Source organism: Neoarius graeffei, chromosome 7, assembly GCF_027579695.1.
Source record: "Neoarius graeffei isolate fNeoGra1 chromosome 7, fNeoGra1.pri, whole genome shotgun sequence".
Lineage (NCBI taxonomy): Eukaryota > Metazoa > Chordata > Actinopteri > Siluriformes > Ariidae > Neoarius > Neoarius graeffei.
In genome coordinates, this window is record NC_083575.1 from 69,001,599 (window position 1) to 69,021,207 (window position 19,609).

Here is a 19,609-nt window from a genome sequence, read left to right on the forward strand (position 1 = left end):
TGCAGTCTGACCGGACAGGTCGCATTCATGCGACCTACACGTCATCAACAAGAGATAAACGTCACTATTCTGCGTTGGCTAATCCCGCCTCTTTGGTGGAAAACAACATTTGTACAGTTTTCAGAATTTAAATAGACTTTTATAGAATTGATCAAGCTAATGGTGGATTTGGTAGGGACCTGGATGTTGATCTGTTAGCCTGATTAAATAAAACAGTTTCTATAACTGATTTATAACTTAAACCATCCTGTATTACAAGATAAGATTGTTCTGGAAATTTCCAGTAATTTGACACCTTCGGTCTCATTAGTCTGCTGCCCACATTAATCAGATTATTGTGTGAGTTCTGCCGCCGCCACAAAAACCACATCGCCAGGTCTTGCCTCATCTCCATCGCAAACTGCACTGGTGTTTATGCACCTTGAGCCAGCACTGAGAGAAGTTGCAGAATTCAGCTGGCTATAAACAATCTAAATAAATATTTATAAAAATGAAGAAAAAAAAAGTTTATTAATATGACGAAATAAATATGTGCAAATTATTAAGCCTGAATTAAGAGTTTGGTAATACAGCGGCCGTATCCCAAATGACCGCCTACTGAAGCTCGAGTGCACTATATAGAGTTTAAAAATCCATTACTTCCTAGTAACATGTAGTGCACTTATATAGAAATTAGAGAGACATTTCGGAGCCAACCCTCGTTACCAGGCTACATGTTTTCATTTCAGTTCAGAAACAAAAACACACACGAGACCTCACACTTTAACCAGATAATTAAACAAACAAACAAAAAAAAGAAATCATTAAACTTGAAGAGTGCGCTTTTTTTTGTTTACGTATTACGTAGATGTGCTTATTACGTGTCAATTTGCGCATGCGGGACACTTTTGGGTCGTTTTCCGTTCATATTGGAGATCGCATACAAGTCTCATATAATTGGTAATGTGAACGGCCTAACAAAAAAAAAAAAAATCGGATTTCACAACAAATCGGATATGGGTCGTTTCAGGTTGCAGTCTGAACGTAGTGTTAGAGTTTAGAGTAACGCTTTAGCACTGCATTAGTGGTCTTTATACCATGTTTAAAAAAAAAAAAAAAGTTGATTTTACAGTAACTTACTGGGTTGCCAATAAAGTACAGTAAAGAACTGCAAGATCTTGCATACTATAAAACACATAACCCAATACATCTGCTCATTTGGTTGATACAGGATACAACTGAACTGAAGGATTTTGCTCAATAACCTAAATCAAGGCAGGTTGGTGGTGCTGGGATTTGAGCACGCAACCTTCTTATCTGTGATTCAAAACTTGAACCACCATAAGCAGTTCAACTAGCTTGTACAATCTTTTCATGGAGTTAATTCAGTGGTAGGAGTAGTTCAATCAATGCAAGCTAGTTGCGGTGTAGCTCACACCCCAGTATCGCCAAGCTGTCACGTCGTGGTTGGGTTGGACCCTTCACCCTGAGCTCAGCTGTATCCTGCATCAGACAAATGAGCAAGTGTACTGGGTTATAGGTTATTTTATTCAATATCAAGATATTACAGCACTTTACTGTAAATGTTTTCCCCAGTTGTTTAATGTATATTTTCAGTACTTTACTAGCAACCCAAACTGCCAGGAAATTACTGTAAAATTTACCGCAATTCTTTACAATGTAAGGTCAAATCATTTACCATAAAAAGGTATACTACGTCGATGAATAGATATTACACGGTTGTGTGAGGATAAAGTTTATCGTCGAATGGTGAATACATTCACGAATGAGCGAAGCGAACAAGTATTTTTCAACACGAGAAGATAAACTGCATATCTTCACATGACCGTGTGACATTCTTTATATTATATGGACACATCCGCAAAAAATACGCAAGTTAATCGAAAGAATTTTAATTTTGAACCTGTTTGCTATTTTGACAACACACATCAAGTCAGCAGCAAAACACTGGGAGTGACATCATCAGAGTGAAATATCTGCGATTATTATCCATACAGGACACTTTTTCGATGGAATAAAAACTTTTTTTCGCGGTCCGGTTTCCATCAAATCCCGCGCTCTGATTGGCTGGCGAGTGGGTCCGTATCCTACGGTACGGACCCCAGTTATGGACCCTGGTTACGGACCTCTGGCGACTCGCTCGTTCACAACAACAAACATGGTAGCAATTTTTGTCAACATTTATTTTCACATTTCTCAGGAGAATAGCATTAATTTTACAGCATGGATAGCGATAACGACAGTGTTCACAGCGAAAGCGAGTTTTACTACCCTGAGGAAGAAGAAATACACATTTCAGGAGAAAGCTAAAAACCTGTAACTGTTGCTAACGCAAAAACATGGCTGAATCCTGAATGACTCAATTTTGTATAAATGGGGAACTAGAAAGGCGGCAAAATATTTTTTCCTGCCATGGAAGTGCACTTGTATACCGAGGAGGAAGCCATTTGCATTACAGCCGTGAATGAGGATTCAAAATGGCGGCTCAGCTCAGTTTTCCCTTGCGGGCGCTCTCGTTTTCTGTTAGAATTTGGTAAAATATATATATTATTTACCAGCTTAAGGTCGGTCCGTATGGTGAAATACCGTGACCTCGGCCTTGAATACTGACTTCAGCCCAAAAGGGCCTTGCTCAGTACTTTCAAAACCTCGGTCACAGTATTTCACCATACGGACCTCCCAGCTGGTAAATAACATATATATTGTATTACCTTCTAGTGGGTTTCATTCATTTGGTTTGATAGCATGCAATATTGTTAGCATATCGCTTATCCTACATGTATTACGTCACTCTACCCAAAATTTTGAGAGAATTTTGAAAGAGAAAGATGCGTTGAACACCTGAAAGGAATGTGTATGTATAATAATAATAATAATAATAATAATAATCTCATTATCTCTAGCCGCTTTATCCTGTTCTACAGGGTCGCAGGCAAGCTGGAGCCTATCCCAGCTGACTACGGGCGAAAGGCGGGGTACACCCTGGACAAGTCGCCAGGTCATCACAGGGCCGACACATAGACACAGACAACCATTCACACTCACATTCACACCTACGGTCAATTTAGAGTCACCAGTTAACCTAACCTGCATGTCTTTGGACTGTGGGGGAAACCGGAGTACCCGGAGGAAACCCACGCGGACACGGGGAGAACATGCAAACTCCACACAGAAAGACCCTCGCCAGCCCCGGGGCTCGAACCCGGACCTTCTTGCTGTGAGGCGACAGCGCTAACCACTACACCACCGTGCCGCCCAATAATAATAATAATAATAATAATAATAATAATAATAATAATGGCTTTTTTCGTGGTCTAATCGCATGATACTGAATGAGTTGAAGACGAGTTCAATATCATGCTAGCTGAATGGAATACATCTGATAGACCAGGGTTTCCCATACATAGACCATTGTGTGGCGCAGCGCCACACAATGGATTCCTAGCGCCACACAATCAGACTCGAGATTTTGAAAAAAAAAAAAAAAATTCCGTTGCATATCGGTCCGTTCATAGTGCCCTTTCTTCTCGTTCACGCGCGCGCACCCACACACAGAGACAGAGAGACACGGAGAGGCGTGTACACAGGCTTGTCGTTATGCATATGACAGGTGTCACGGTCTGATCGTGCGCTGGTATAAATTTACCATGCGCATGCGCAGACCGATTTTTTTTTTCCCCCCGGTCAACTTCCGGGAAGTCTAAATTTACCATTTCTTGCTGCGATTTTGTACCGAGCATTTCAACACATTTGTGGACTAACAGAACGCGAATTGTGATTACAGTTGTGAGATTTGATTATCAGTAGACAAGCTGCTGAATATGGATGAGGAAACAATCATTTCCCAGTCACAAAATGAAGATCAGCAAAACACGCAGTCCAAAGAGGCACGAGACCAGCGAGTTGCCATTTTCAAAAGAAAGATGATCCAATTCTGACTAGGTCCAATGACAGGAGTCTAATTATACCAGGTTGGTAAATTTGACAGAATAACTATATTATAATCATGATGAGTCTCACTCAAATCAATATTCATCAAGATAAAGTGAAAATTTATTTGTGGATCAAGTATGAACGTAAATCCCATATCATATTGGGCTGGTAAATTCTGACTAGGCCCAATGGCAGCAGTCTAATTATACCAAGTTGGTAAATTTGAGAGAATAACTAAATTATTATAATCATGAGGAGTCTTACTTAAACCAATATTCATCAAGTGTAAATAATTCAAGTATGAACATGAACATAAATCTCAGGCTGGTAAATTCAGACTAGGCCCAATTATACCAAGTTGGTAAATTTATACTGTGGTAAGGTTAGACCGTGGCTGCTACAGTTTAAATTTACCTGGTAAATTCAGACCATGGCACCGGACTGCAAGTAGGCCTGTTAAGCTAATTAAAAATAACGCAGCCTTCCCGATTCGCCTTCCGACCCCTTATTTTAAAAAGGTAGCCTACGTCGTGCTCGTGATGAGCTTTATCATAGCCTTCTTGGCTTACAGGAAAAACGGACATCCCTGAGTCAGGCTATAAACCAATTTTGATGCATACAGTAGCAGCTTGACGCGAGGAACTGGCCTTATTGCATTATCCCGTTTATCCCGCTTCAGCATTCATGCAAGTTATTAATAATGGCTTGACATTCACAATAAATAAGGATTTCCCACTAGCCTAAATAAAATGTTATACTTGCGGGGATGCCTAGTTGATGCTATCTGAAGCATAAAATCTGAATATTTTAAGAAACAATGCGGTAGTTGAGATAGGCTACTGTAGGATACCCATAGGCTAATAATAACTTCGTATTTATTTGATTATTATAATTTCATTGACTCTCAATGTTTGCTGCTTTAACCCAGATGAGTATTGAAAAGTTTTTCTGAATTGCAAGTGGGATTTCTCAGCTATGAATAGGGTAAGCACATAGAAATTCAGTATTCCTTTGTATATTTTTTTGATGTAATGGAAATTTTTAGTGCTTTGATGAAGAAAATGTACTTTTTTATCCATAGATTAAAACAGACCTCAGGAATAGGCTCCAAGGGGAACACCTGGCAGCCTGCTTACGAATCTCCGTAAATGGTCCCGAACCCAATGGCTTCCCTTACGATAGGGCACTTGAGTTTTTTTTTCAGGAAGCCATGCAGAATTAAATGCTCTGATAGGGCATGCAGGCTTTGCACCAATTAGGGTAATGCTTTTTCATTATTGTTAGTCGCCTTGGTGTTACCTTAAGTGGTTTCTTACATCTAATTATGATATTTTATTTTATTATTATTTTGTTACATTATACTATTTATTTCATTTTAGTATTGGTTGAGATAAGTGTTGAGTTCAATATTTAAAATAAAAACCTCCAGCTTGTTTTTTGCAATTTATTCCTTGAATGTCAACTAAAGAATGATTGAAAGATTGCCACCAAAAAGGCAAAAAACTAAGGTAAAAAACTTCAATTTTGGTGAGTAATTTTCATAAATTTAAAAGACAGGTTTTCCACCAACATCAAGACCAGCAAACTAATGGCCTGCCCTGTAATGTAAAGTTGGGTCGAGGAATGAAACCAGGCAGGGTTCTGGTAAAAATTGTTTTAGCTGTCTTCTCTTAAAGAACTTAAAAGAATTTAGATTGAACTGAATAATCTCAAATGCTTCTTGTAGCTTTAAAATAGTCCCAGCAGGTGACTCTGAAGAAAAATAGTGCGTGTTTGAACACCACCCGCTGTAAACACTTTGCATACACCCCAATGACCGACTCCACCAACCGCCACAACACCACCGCGCATGATTCCCTCATCGGCACAGTGGAGCACCACAAATTGCTACCTGGTCTGTGGGAAACACTGTAGACTGTCCAATGCCAGACAATATTATTTAAATGTCACTCAGATCTACAATGTATTTCTATGAAAAAAAAGCAAGTTTTTCTACACAAGTAGATAAACTTCAGATCTTCACACCAATGTGTGATGTTTTTATTATTTATATAGACATACAAAAAAATACTCAAATTTACCAAAATATTCATTAATTTCCTCACAAGTGACCTCTTGAGAAATATCACGGTTGTGTTTCTTGATGTCCCAGATATGGTTTGCATGAAAAATACAAGTGGCATATTTCCCAGTAAAACATTCGTGTCTATGTAACTAACTCACTCTCTCTCTCACACACACACACACACACACACGTTTCCAGGTAAAAGATACAAACTTAAAGGAGAACTGAAGGCAAATTTATCAAAATTCTACTTCTCTCATTTTATTAAATATAGGAATGCATTTCTGCAAGCTATTTTGTCGCTGCTATAGCAAGTTATGAGTGTTTGAAATATGTTATGTAATAAATCAGTCCAGATGTCAAAGCAGCAGCCGTAAACGAGATTCGTTGAGACCTGTGCGAGACATCATAGGATGGAAGTACAACATACAGCGGAAATCAAAGTGACCAACCGTGTCCAAAACTGCTCACTTCTTCACTACTCCCTATATAGGGAATTACTATATAGAGGACTATATAGTGAGCTCATTGGTAAAATAAAAAAAAAATTTTAAAAACGGAAAAAACCCCCGCTTTCGTACACTAGTCCATCGCACTGGTATTTACGTCATTACTGTCGCACAATTAAACCGTGCCAGCTCGTGGGTTTTCAAAATCATAAATACATGCATGTATTTTTGTGATAAATCCATATTATAATGGGCGTATTTCCCACATTAAAATCAATACAAAGTACTTTGTGTCTGCTGCATCTTTCAGTCAGGTCTATTTAAATCAAGGCTGAATACTTTCTTCTTTGCCGCTGCCTTTTATTAAATCAAATTTGAGACTTTTGATTTCTTTCAGCGCGACCACAATGCATGATGGGATATATTGCTTTGGTTAGTGACCATCGGTTGTACACTACTTATCGTGATGCATTGTGGGATACTTTGAGTGCACTATATCGGGTGTAAATAATCCTCACTAAGGTTTCGGACAGCACTACAAAATGTCGTCCTCACTATATAGTGTCCTATATAGTGAGTAGGGAGCAATTTCAGACACAGGGCAACATCTGTCAATGTTGTCAAAAGACACGTGTGCCCTCTTTCAAATGCTGACTGTGGCAGCGGGGGCGTGGTCAAGCGCCGGTCTGTGACAGGAGGGCGGAGTCAGGGAAGGTAAGTGGCAGAATCACTACACCTGAGAGCAATTAACCTGTGTTTGTGTGTCTTCCCAGTGACCGCGCCCTACTTAAGGAGGGAGAGTGAGAGCAGAGGGGCTCATCCCCGAACCAGACGCCAGTCGTGTGTTTCTGTTTGGTTTAAGGATTGCTAGACTGAAAAGTATGGCAATAAAATCCCTAGTTCCGAACCTGATCCCTGCCCTGCCGTCTTCTGTGCTCCACCCTTCCACACGAATCGCTACAGTGGTGCTGAAACCTGGGACCTGGAGCACAGACGCCGAACCACCCCATGGAGTCTTCCCTGTTCGCCGACCTGGTCCACGCCCTCGCCACGGCCCAGCAAAGCCAGCACCAGGCGCTAGTCACGCTCCATAAGGAGCAGGAGCAGTGCTTCGAGGCCCTGGTGTTGGCCCAGCAAGAGGATCGACAGGTGTTCCGGCACCTCCTTGCGTCGGCGGGGACTACCGACGCTTCCACCGCGGGCCCGTCCCCCCCCACCCTGACCAAGATGGGTCCGCAGGATGACCCCGAGGCTTTCATCACGCTCTTTGAGCAAGTCGCAGAGACCTCGGGGTGGCCGATGGATCAGCGTGCGGTGCGCCTCCTCCCCCTGCTAACAGGAGAGGCGCAGCTGGCCACGCTACAGCTCCCTGCCGACCGGCCTACGCGGACCTTCGCCGGGCCATCCTCCAGCGTGTGGGGCGCACTCCTGAACAGCAGCGCCAGCACTTCGGCGCTTGGAGGAAGTCAGCCGGCCGTTCGCGTTTGGCCAGCAACTCCGGGACACCTGCTGGCGGTGGCGGAGGGCCAACAACCGCGACGCCAAGGGGATCGTCGACCAGGTGGTACTGGAGCAGTTCGTTGCGCACTTGCCAACAGGAACTGCGGAGGGGGTCCAGTGCCACCGCCCGGCGTCGCTGGATCAGGCCATCGAGCTGGCGGAGGACTATTTGGCGGCTGTTCCGGCGGCAGGACAGCAGACAGCCTCTTCTCTCTCTCTCTCCCCCCCCCCCCCTCCTCCTCCTGTGTCCCGTCCTCGCCCCATTCCCCCACCGTGGAGGCGGGGGCCGGCGCCACCCCAGCCGGCCCGCCGCACCCGCGGTGCCCTCCCGTTTCTCCCTTCTGTGTCTGTCCCCACCCCTCAGGTGAGTGAGCCCCAGAACACCGGTGCAGAGAGGAAGCCTGGGCCGGTTTGCTGGCGCTGTGGGGAGACGGGCCACCTTCAACAGCAGTGCACAGCAATGGAGGTGGGCACAGTGGTTCGGATCCCCGACGCGCCAGAGGCCGCCCTCAATCGGGCCGGAGCGCATCACATACCGGTGAGTATTCAAGAGGATACATATCAGGCGTTGGTGGATTCCGGTTGTAATCAAACCTCAATTCACCAAAGCCTGGTGCAAAACGAGGCATTGGGGGGAGCACAGGGGGTGAAGGTGTTGTGTGTGCACGGGGATGTTCACAGCTACCCTTTGGTGTCGGTCCACATTTTTTTTTCCGAGGGGAAAAATGCATAGTAAAGGCGGCGGTTAATCCTCGCCTCACCCACTCGATAATTTTGGGGACTGATTGGCCGGGATTCAGGGAGTTGATGAGCCGTTTAATGGAGAGTGGGTCCTGCCATACATCAGCAGGGGGAGGTCCCGGTGTCACCTTGGCGGGAGCAGCTGTCACAGAGCCGTCTACGTCATCTCCATGTCAGAGTGAGGAGCCACCGGCTCCTCCTCTCTCTCTCGGGGAATCGCTCGCAGATTTCCCGTTAGAAGAGTCGCAAGACAAGACTCTGCGGCATGCGCTTGACCAAGTGAGAGTAATCGATGGTCAAACGCTCCCGCTGAACGCCACCCCGTCCTTCCCCTATTTTTCTATTATGAAGGATAGATTATACCGAATGACGCAGGACACTCAGACGAAAGAGCAAGTCACGCAGCTTTTAATTCCAAAGAGCCGCCAGGAATTGGTGTTCCAGGCGGCTCACTTTAATCCCATGGCTGGACACCTAGGGCAGGATAAGACACTGGCCCGAAAAATGGCCCAATTCTATTGGCCGGGGATTCGCGGCGACGTTCGTAGGTGGTGTACGGCGTGCCACGAATGCCAGTTAGTAAATCCAGCGGCCATTCCAAAAGCGCCTTTGCGCCCTTTACCATTAATCAAGACCCCATTTGAAAGAGTTGGGATGGATCTCGTCGGGCCATTAGATTGGCCGACACGAGGGTACCGCTTTATATTAGTTCTGGTGGACTATACAACGCGATACCCGGAAGCAGTGCCTCTGCGCAATAGCTCAGCACGCAGTATTGCGGAGGCGCTCTTCTGCGTTATCTCCCGAGTTGGAATCCCGAAAAAGATTCTGACTGATCAAGGCACCACGTTTATGTCATGGACACTGTGCAAACTGTATGGGTTATAGGGGATTAAGCCGATCCGCACCAGCATGTATCACCCACAAACGGACGGTTTAGTGGAACAGTTCAATCGCACCCTCAAGAATATAATTAAAAAATTCGTAAGTGAGGACGCACGTAATTGGAATAAGTGGCTCGAGCCCTTGCTGTTTTCAGTGCGAGAGGTCCCCCAAGCCTCCACGGGGTTCTCCCCGTTCGAATTATCATATGGGCGTAAGCCCCGCGGCATTCTAGATGTGCTGCGGGAAAATTGGGAGGAGGGACCTTCACAAAGCAGAAGTGAAATTCAATACGTTATGGACCTGCGCACAAAACTCCACACACTCACCCACCTAACCCAGAAGAATTTGCGACAGGCCCAAGAACGGCAAGCCCGCCTGTACAACAAGGGTATGCGCCTTAGAGAGTTCGCACCGGGAGATAAAGTACTCGTACTGTTACCCACATCGAGCTCCAAATTGGTCGCCAAGTGGCAAGGACCCTTTGAGGTCACACGGCAAGTCGGGGACGTCGACTACGAGGTGAGGCGAACGGACAGGGGTGGGGCGCTACAGATTTACCACCTCAATCTGCTTAAACTCTGGAATGAGGGGGTCCCCGTGGCATTGGTGTCAGTGGTTCCGGAGAAGGTGGAGCTGGGGCCGGAGGTTCAAAAAGGGGCATTGGCGTCAGGTATCCCTCCGGTCCCCTGTGGAGACAACCTCTCCCCGACCCAACTTGCGGAGGTCGCCCAGTTGCAGACCAAGTTTTCGGATGTGTTCTCGCCCCTGCCCGGTCGCACTAACCTCATAGAGCACCACATAGAGACGCCCCCAGGGGTGGTAGTGTGTAGACGCCCTTACAGGCTACCCGAACACCCAAAAAAAAAAAAAAAAAAAAAAAAGGTGGTTCGGGAAGAACTCGAGGCCATGCCCGAAATGGGCATCGTCGAGGAGTCCCACAGCAACTGGAGCAGCCCGGTGGTCTTGGTACCCAAGGCCGATGGGTCGGCCCGGTTCTGTGTAGACTATAGAAAAGTCAACGCGGTGTCTAAATTTGACGCATACCCAATGCCTCGGATTGATGAGTTGCTCAATCGACTAGGCACGGCTCACTTTTATTTGACACTGGATTTGACAAAGGGATACTGGCAGATCCCGTTGACTCCTCTATCCCGGGGGGGGGGGGGGGGGGGGGGGGGGGGGGAACCTTTTCCACACTGTTCGGCTTACACCAATTTGTCACACTTCCGTTTGGGCCGTTTGGGGCACCCGCTATGTTTCAGCGGCTGATGGACAGGGTCCTCCGCCCCCACGCTACTTATGCAGCCACTTACCTAGATGACATCATCGTCTATAGTAATGACTGGCCGAGGCACCTCGAACATCTGAGGGCCGTCCTTAGGTCGCTGAGGCGAGCGGGGCTCACAGCCAACCCAAAGAAGTGTGCGATTGGGTGGGTGGAAGTACGGTATCTGGGCTTCCACTTGGGCAATGGGCAGGTGCGTCCCCAAATTAATAAGACGGCAGCAATTGCGGCCTGCGGCCCAAGACCAAAAAGGGGGTGAGACAGTTCCTGGGGCTGGCTGGCTATTACCGTAGGTTTATACCTAATTATTCGGACGTCACCAGCCCGCTGACTGATCTGACTAAAAAGGGGGCACCAGATCCGGTCCAGTGGACAGAGCAATGCCAGCGGGCTTTCTCTGAGGTAAAGGCTGCACTGTGTGGGGGGCCACTTTTACACTCCCCTGACTTCTCTCTCCCCTTTATGTTGCAGACCGATGCGTCGGACAGAGGGCTGGGGGCTGTTTTGTCCCAGGAGGTGGAGGGGGAGGACCGCCCAGTCTTATACATCAGCAGGAAGCTGTCGGTGCGTGAGGGGCGCTATAGCACCATAGAGAAAGAGTGTTTGGCGATCCTCACCCTCCGTTACTACCTGCTGGGGCGCCCTTTCACCCTCTGTTCGGACCACGTGCCCCTCCAGTGGCTCCACCGCATGAAGGATGCCAACGTATGGATCACCTGTTGATATCTGGCACTCCAACCCTTTAATTTCAAGGTGGTCCACAGGCCGGGGGCGCAGATGGTCGTGGCGGACTTCCTCTCCCGTCAAAGGGGGGGGGGGGGGGGGGGGGGGGTCGGCTGCAGGCCGGACGGCCGCCTGGCCTGAGTCGGGCAGTGGGGGTATGTGGCAGCGGGGGCGTGGTCAAGCACCGGTCTGTGACAGGAGGGCGGAGTCAGGGAAGGTAAGTGGCAGAATCACTACACCTGAGAGTAATTAACCTGTGTTTGTGTGTCTTCCCAGTGACCGCGCCCTACTTAAGGAGGGAGAGCAAGAGCAGAGGGGCTCATCCCCGAACCAGACGCCAGTCGTGTGTGCTTCTGTTTGGTTTAAGGATTGTTAGACTGAAAAGTGTGGCAATAAAATCCCTAGTTCTGAACCTGATCTCTGTCCTGCCATCTTCTGTGCTCCACCCTTCCACACGAACCGCTACACTAACGTAATCAAGTCGGAAGTTTTGTTTGTTTTGATAGCAATCAAGAAAGTTTGAAAAAAGTAGGGAGTAATCGTCATTTAAACTCATTTTTGTGCAATATTTCGTTTGGAAAACAGTTTCCAAAATGGCAGCACTGACACCTGGCTGACACTTTACGTTTCAAAGTCTCGTGAAGATCACGTGGATAAGCGACGCCTGCCGTGGACCAAACGAACTAAATTCAACATGGCTAAAAACCGAACAGGCCGATAAGTGTAATATTTAATTACAATTAGCTGCCAATACAAGTCACGATATAAGGTTAGTAAAACCGAAAACATAATTGAATAAACACGTTAATTAAGAAATAAAGCAAGTTTAAAAATGACTTCAGTTCCCCTTTCAAGTATGCACAACATACTTTATTGGTACCAGATGTCTCAATGGTTAAAGTGCATATCCTAGACCAAATTCTTTTTTTTTTTAAATATATATAAGTATGTCCCTTTACACACTCATCCAGAAGGGTAATTTTGCACAAGGCCATCTGTCTACAGCAGAAAAAAACAAAAAACGCATCTGGAAAAATCCCAAGGGAGTCTGGAGCCAGAATCGTGACGTCACCTGCGGAAGCACCAGCAGGCTGCGAGAGCTTGCATGGTTTCAGTGCACAGCCTGTGTAGACCAAGTTTAGCAGCTAGCGATTTTGCATTAAAATATGGAATTGTCACCTGAGCGCAAAGTGGGAAACGATGAGTACTAATCCCATCAAGATTGGTGTCGCTACACCCTCCTATGATGCATCTGTTAACCATTTTAATGATAACGTTGAAGAAATTTGCAGAAAACCACCAGTTCGTTTTCTCATAAACAAACCAGTGCTGACGTAGGATTCAGAAGGAGAAGTCCTGCACGTGACGTCACAAAAATCAATGTTTCCCGGGAAATCCAAATGCCAAGTTTTTTCAGAGGCGGACCAATTAGTCTCAAATGGCTTGATATCAACTGAATTTTTCTAGTATTGCGCAAGGTAAAAATAAATAAATAATTGCACAACATGCAAAACGTGACAGATATTTGACCAAAGTTTAATATAAAATAGGAGAATTACATTGATCTTGCTCCTGAATTTACCCGCGATATGCACTTTAAAGCCTCTGGGCCACTGATTAGAAGGTTAGGGGTTGAAGCCCCAACATCACCAAGCTGCCATTGTTGGGTCCTTGAGCGAGGTGCTTAACCTTGGACCCTAACAAGCTGGGATGTATGAAAAGAAGAATTTCACTGTAGTATAATGTATACAAGACAAATAATGTCTTCTTTTCTTGATGATTATTTCTAATAATGTACCAGACACTTTTACCTCTGCCAACTTTCTTGGAGGTGGTGATGTTTTCACCTTTGTTTGTTTGGCTTTTCTTAACATTACTCAAAATGTAGTGAATAGCTTTTGATAAAATTGGGAGGAAAGGTGGGTCAAGGAACAACTGATTAGGTTTTGAAGAAACCTTTGTCACATGCACACTTCAAGCACAGTGAAATTCATCCTCTGCATTTAACCCATCTGAAGCAGTGAACACACACACACACCCAGAGCAGTGGGCAGCCACACTAGAGCGTCCGGGGAGCAGTCAGGGGTCAGGTACCTTGCTCAAGGGCACTTCAGCCCAAGGCCGTCCCACGTTAACCTAACTGCATGTCTTTGGACTGTGGGGGAAACTGGAGCACCCGGAGGAAACCCATGCAGACAAGGGTTTCCTATTGGCAAGGCTATTTCATACCTGTGAACAGTTTTACAAATATTTTTATTGAGTATATCTCATAGAATAACCAGCAGGTTAAACTAAGCTGGGGCATTTAAGAAAGAAAGACAGAAAGACTTTATTCATCACATGCTTGTGAAATTCCTCTCTGCATTTAACCCATCTGAAGCAGTGAACATACACACACACATGAGCAATGAGCGCGCACACACATACCCAGAGCAGTGGGCAGCCATGCCAACAGCACCCAGGGAGCAGTTGGGAGTTAGGTGCCTCGCTCAAGAGCACCTCAGCCCAAGGCCGTCCCATATTAACCTAACTGCATGTCTTTGGACTGTGGGGGAAACTGGAGCACCCGGAGGAAACCCACACAGACACGGGGAGAACATATACCGTACAAACTCCACACAGAAAGGCCCTCACCGGCTGCTGGGCTCAAACCCGGAACCTTCTTGCTGTGAGGCGACCGTGCCGCCCTTGATGCAAACCTGGATATGTATATGGATCCAGGATGATTTTTTTTGGGGGGGGGGCAGCAGCAGCACGGTGGTGTAGTGGTTAGTGCTGTCGCCTCACAGCAAGAAGGTCCGGGTTTGAGTCCTGTGGCTGGCGAGGGCCTTTCTGTGCGGAGTGTGCATGTTCTCCCCGTGTCCGCATGGGTTTCCTCCGGGTGCTCCGGTTTCCCCCACAGTCCAAAGACATGCAGGTTAGGTTAACTGGTGACTCTAAATTGACCGTAGGTGTGAATGTGAGTGTGAATGGTTGTCTGTGTCTATGTGTCAGCCCTGTGATGACCTGGCGACTTGTCCAGGGTGTACCCCGCCTTTCGCCCGTAGTCAGCTGGGATAGGCTCCAGCTTGCCTGCGACCCTGTAGAACAGGATAAAGCGGCTACAGATAATGAGATACACTACCATTCAAAAGTTCGGGGTCACCCAGACAATTTTGTGTTTTCCATGAAAAGCCACACTTTTATTTACCACCATAAGTTGTCAAATGAATAGAAAATATAGTCAAGACATTTTTCTGGCCATTTTGAGCATTTAATCGACCCCACAAATGTGATGCTCCAGAAACTCAATCTGCTCAAAGGAAGGTCAGTTTTATAGCTTCTCTAAAGAGCTCAACTGTTTTCAGCTGTGCTAACATGATTGTACAAGGGTTTTCTAATCATCCATTAGCCTTCTGAGGCAATGAGCAAACACATTGTACCATTAGAACACTGGAGTGAGAGTTGCTGGAAATGGGCCTCTATACACCTATGGAGATATTGCACCAAAAACCAGACATTTGCAGCTAGAATAGTCATTTACCACATTAGCAATGTATAGAGTGTATTTCTGATTAGTTTAAAGTGATCTTCATTGAAAAGAACAGTGCTTTTCTTTCAAAAATAAGGACATTTCAAAGTGACCCCAAACTTTTGAACGGTACTGTATGTGTGTGTATTCTAATACGTGGTTTGATGGATGTATACACTATCAAGTGTGCTTCTAGCTGTTAAACTATCACAAGCCCTAAAATTATTCTAACAGAACTGATTTCCCTTAAGAAATATCTACCAAAGGGGAAATAAGACTTGCTTGTAATCAGCTCCATGTATGTTTGCTTTGCCGATTCTAAAAAGGTCACTGAATGTGTAGTGAAGGAAAGATGAGAGTTTTGTTCACACACAGGTGAAATGACGCACATGACTGTGACACACACACAAACACACGGGTGTGGCTAAGGACGCCATTGCAGGTAAATTAAACATGTTAAACAATTTTAAAAAAAGAGTTGCTCCACAGTTTTGTAGGACTATTCCTGGATACTGAAGTCTACATCCTCACCGGACTGTCCTGATACACTCCAGTATCTAGTAAAGTCAGAAGGTAATAAGGTATAACCGGCGATGAATATGATAGATAACAGCAAACTCACCCAAAAAATTGTAGCATAGATGACTAAAATAAACTTCAGAAAGAGGTACGAGCACTTGGCACAGTATCGAACACTACCGGACATGTTTGATGCCTCTAATTTCTCTTTAACATAATTTAATCTGGGTACTTCCGGGTACCTTGCCAAAACTTTGCGCGTTAGAGTAACCTGTACCGCTGGATGTAAATATCCTCAGTGAAGCGCAGTGTTATCTTACAGCCTATTGGCTAAAGGGCAGGTGATTGATAGATGATTGATCCAATCAGCGTACGATTCTTTTTTCAGGCTGTAAAGCGCGAGTTTGAATCACTGATCACTGCGTAAACATTCTGGAGAGCTGATTGGCCAATCAGAGTGAAGCGCTCTGGCCGCCATGTTACCACGCACATCGGGTCGGTCCGGTCATATCTCAGCCTAGGAAGCTCCACAAAACTGGACATCTTCTCATCATTATCTGTAGCCGCTTTATCCTGTTCTACAGGGCACAGGCAAGCTGGAGCCTATTCCAGCTGACTACGGGCGAAAGGCAGGGTACACCCTGGACCAGTGGCGGCTGGTAGTCTTTCAAACAGGGGAGGCTGGTCGGTTACGATATTTCCAGATTTTAAAAGAAAAAACACATCAATTTTGCCCATACTCTTGCCTCTGATCTGGCTGATTGTTGGCAGGGTCACAAACTGTGAAATAACAGGTTCTTTTGGCCCATTAGCCTACTGTCCAATACACATGATGGTGGTGTTGGGGGGGTATATTTTAACATTTTATATTTTAAAATTCTGGCATGTTGTTTAAAAATTGACCTCGGCTGTGTTTTTGTTTAAAAATGTTTTCCAAATTGTAGCGGTGTTTAATTCATATCCAGAAAAATATATATTCCAATATAATATACTCAGCATAAACATTTTAAATAGATTCTATATTTTTGGTCCATCCATGACATATTACTAAAGTAGCCTATTTACTGTTGTTGATGTGGGTCACTTGCTGTTAGCCAATTCACTTTCTCGTACCAGGAGAGCTGAAAGGAACGAGTATTATTCCCTACCTTTTTCATCAAGTCAATTTGAGGCGTTGGTCTACCCTGCTCTTTAATTTTAATTTTTTCCTCGAAAGGAAGACTGGCAAATGGCTTCGCCAAAATTAAATCAGCAATGCTTGGCCTCCGTGCGCAGCTTTCTTGCTAGCTGACTAGCCCCCTCAAGTTCAAGTTCAGTCACTCAAATAAACGAAATTTCTGGAACTAAGATAGCAAACTTGACAGCACTATAGTTACACTTTATTTACAATGAAAATATATACAAACTAAAAAAGCTGGTAGAAACCATATGTAATGAATGAAATCGAAATGTAAGCCGATCTCTTACAATACACCACAGCACTTGTGAATCCGCATGGGACTGAACTGATGTTGCCAGATACTGCTGACGTTATCCAGCCCAAAATATGTTCAAAACCCGCCAAAATGCACTTAAAACCACCCAATTGGGCGGGAAACCGCCCAATCTGGCAACACTGTACTGCCTGTCTATAGTTGAAACGAGCTGTCAATCAAAGAAAATATCCGACCGCTTTCACCAATCACCAGTCTCCTCGCGGAAACTGCCATGTTCCTCCCATGTGAGGCTCGGAGTCCGTGGGCGGGCATTTTCGCAGTATTTGTCCAATAATCGTCTTGCATTTTGAGATTGAAAAGCGCATCGCTCCCAAATGCCATTGAAGTCCACTGAGGCTGGGAGTCCGTGAGACTCCGTGGGCGGGCGTTTTCACAGTATTTGTCCAATAATCGTCTTGCATTTTGAGATTGACAAGCACATAGCTCCCAATCCACTGAGGCTGGGCTGCATCGCGCTGTCACGAGGGGGAAAAACTCACGCACACATTAGGCGAACTGGGGAAAGTTATAACGGAATGATTTCGCACTGTAGTTGGGTTGAGCACATATATTTCTATGATTCTGGATCTGAAATAGCAATGTTATAAGGCCGGCTATAACATAAGCCTAGCGCAATTCATCCTACACGATGTTCGTCATTTTTAGAGGAGGCTGAGAGGAGTCCCATGCGGATTCGCAAGTGCTGTGGTGTATTGTAAGAGATCGGCTTACATTTCGATTTCATTCATTACATACAGTTTCTACCAGCTTTTTTAGTTTGTATATATTTTCATTGTAAATAAAGTGTAAATATAGTGTTGTCAAGTTTGCTATCTTAGTTCCAGAAATGTCGTTTATTTGAGTGACTGAACTTGAACTTGAGGGGGCTAGTCAGCTAGCAAGAAAGCTGCGCACGGATGCCAAGCATTGCTGATTTAATTTTGCTGAAGCCATTTGCCAGTCTTCCTTTCGAGGAAAAAATTAAAATTAAAGAGCAGGGTAGACCAACGCCTCAAATTGACTTGGTGTAAAAGGTAGGGAATAATACTCATTCCTTTCAGCTCTCCTGGTACGAGAAAGTGAATTGGCTAACAGCAAGTGACCCACATCAACAACAGTAAATAGGCTACTTTAGTAATATGTCATGGATGGACCAAAAATATAGAATCTATTTAAAAGGTTTATGCTGAGTATATTATATTGGAATATATGTTTTTCTGGATATGAATTAAACACCGCTACAATTTGGAAAACATTTTTAAACAAAAACACAGCCGAGGTCAATTTTTAAACAACATGCCAGAATTTTAAAATATAAAATGTTAAAATATACCCCCCCCCCCCCAACACCACCATCATGTATATTGGACAGTAGGCTAATGGGCCAAAAGAACCTGTTATTTCACAGTTTGTGACCCTGCCAACAATCAGCCAGATCAGAGGCAAGAGTATGGGCAAAATTGATGTGTTTTTTCTTTTAAAATCTGGAAATATCGTAACCGACCAGCCTCCCCTGTTTGAAAGACTACCAGCTGCCACTGGACTAGAGATAATGAGATGAGATTATAATAATAATAATAATAATAATAAGTCTTTATTTATATGTGCTTTCTCGGAGCACATTCAGTAAATGGCTGATTCTTCCACGCTGCACAACTGAGAGACACAGGAAATCATTCCTACCTGTTGCAGTCAAGCTGTACAATGCCACTGTATAACTGTGGTACACTGTCTTACCATGTATACTGTATCCTTAACTCAGGTGCAATATATGTACAGTGGGGCAAAAAAGTATTTAGTCAGTCACCAATTGTGCAAGTTCTCCCACTTAAAAAGATGAGAGAGGCCTGTAATTTTCATCATAGGTACACTTCAACTATGAGAGACAGAATGAGAAAAAAAATCCAGAAAATCACATTGTCTGATTTTTAAATAATTTATTTGCTAATTATGGTGGAAAATAAGTATTTGGTCAATAACAAAAGTTCATCTCAATACTTTGTTATATACCCTTTGTTGGCAATGAAAGAGGTCAAACGTTTTCTGTAAGTCTTCACAAGGTTTTCACACACTGTTGCTGGTATTTTGGCCCATTCCTCCATGCAGATCTCCTCTAGAGCAGTGATGTTTTGGGCCTGTCGCTGGGCAACACGGACTTTCAACTCCCTCCAAAGATTTTCTATGGGGTTGAGATCTGGGGGCTCATTTATCAACCGTTCTTACGCACAGTTCTGTGCGTAAAAGGTTCGTACGAACATTTTTGCACAAAGTGTGGAATTCATGAATGTGTACTTGAACGTATAATTGTGCCTAAATATACGCACACCTCGGACCATGCTTACGTACAATACCTAGTGGTAGAATAACGAAACATCAAGTAGTGTTGATTCTAAAGTCGAATTGTGCCCGATGCGCAGGTTACAATACAACTATTTTTGTGTGTTTGTTTGAGTGTATTCGAAGTATTTTGGTTTCGAACGTGCTGAATCAAATTCAAACACACCAACAACGTGATCTTGTGGG

General features: G+C 44.7%; 1 protein-coding gene across 2 annotated transcripts in view; it reads right to left on the reverse strand.

Moving 5' to 3' along the window:
- Positions 1–15,933, reverse strand: part of tspan15 (tetraspanin 15) — a 145,409-nt gene extending 129,476 nt beyond the window's left edge. Inside the window, exon 1 of one of the 2 annotated variants that reach the window (XM_060926318.1) lies at positions 15,715–15,933. In XM_060926318.1, coding sequence (XP_060782301.1) covers positions 15,715–15,798 — 84 coding nt within the window. In that variant the 5' untranslated portion in view covers positions 15,799–15,933. The remainder of the gene's footprint in view (positions 1–15,714) is intronic. The other variant, XM_060926317.1, reaches the window with a different exon arrangement.
- Between the last annotated feature and the right edge of the window lie 3,676 nt (positions 15,934–19,609).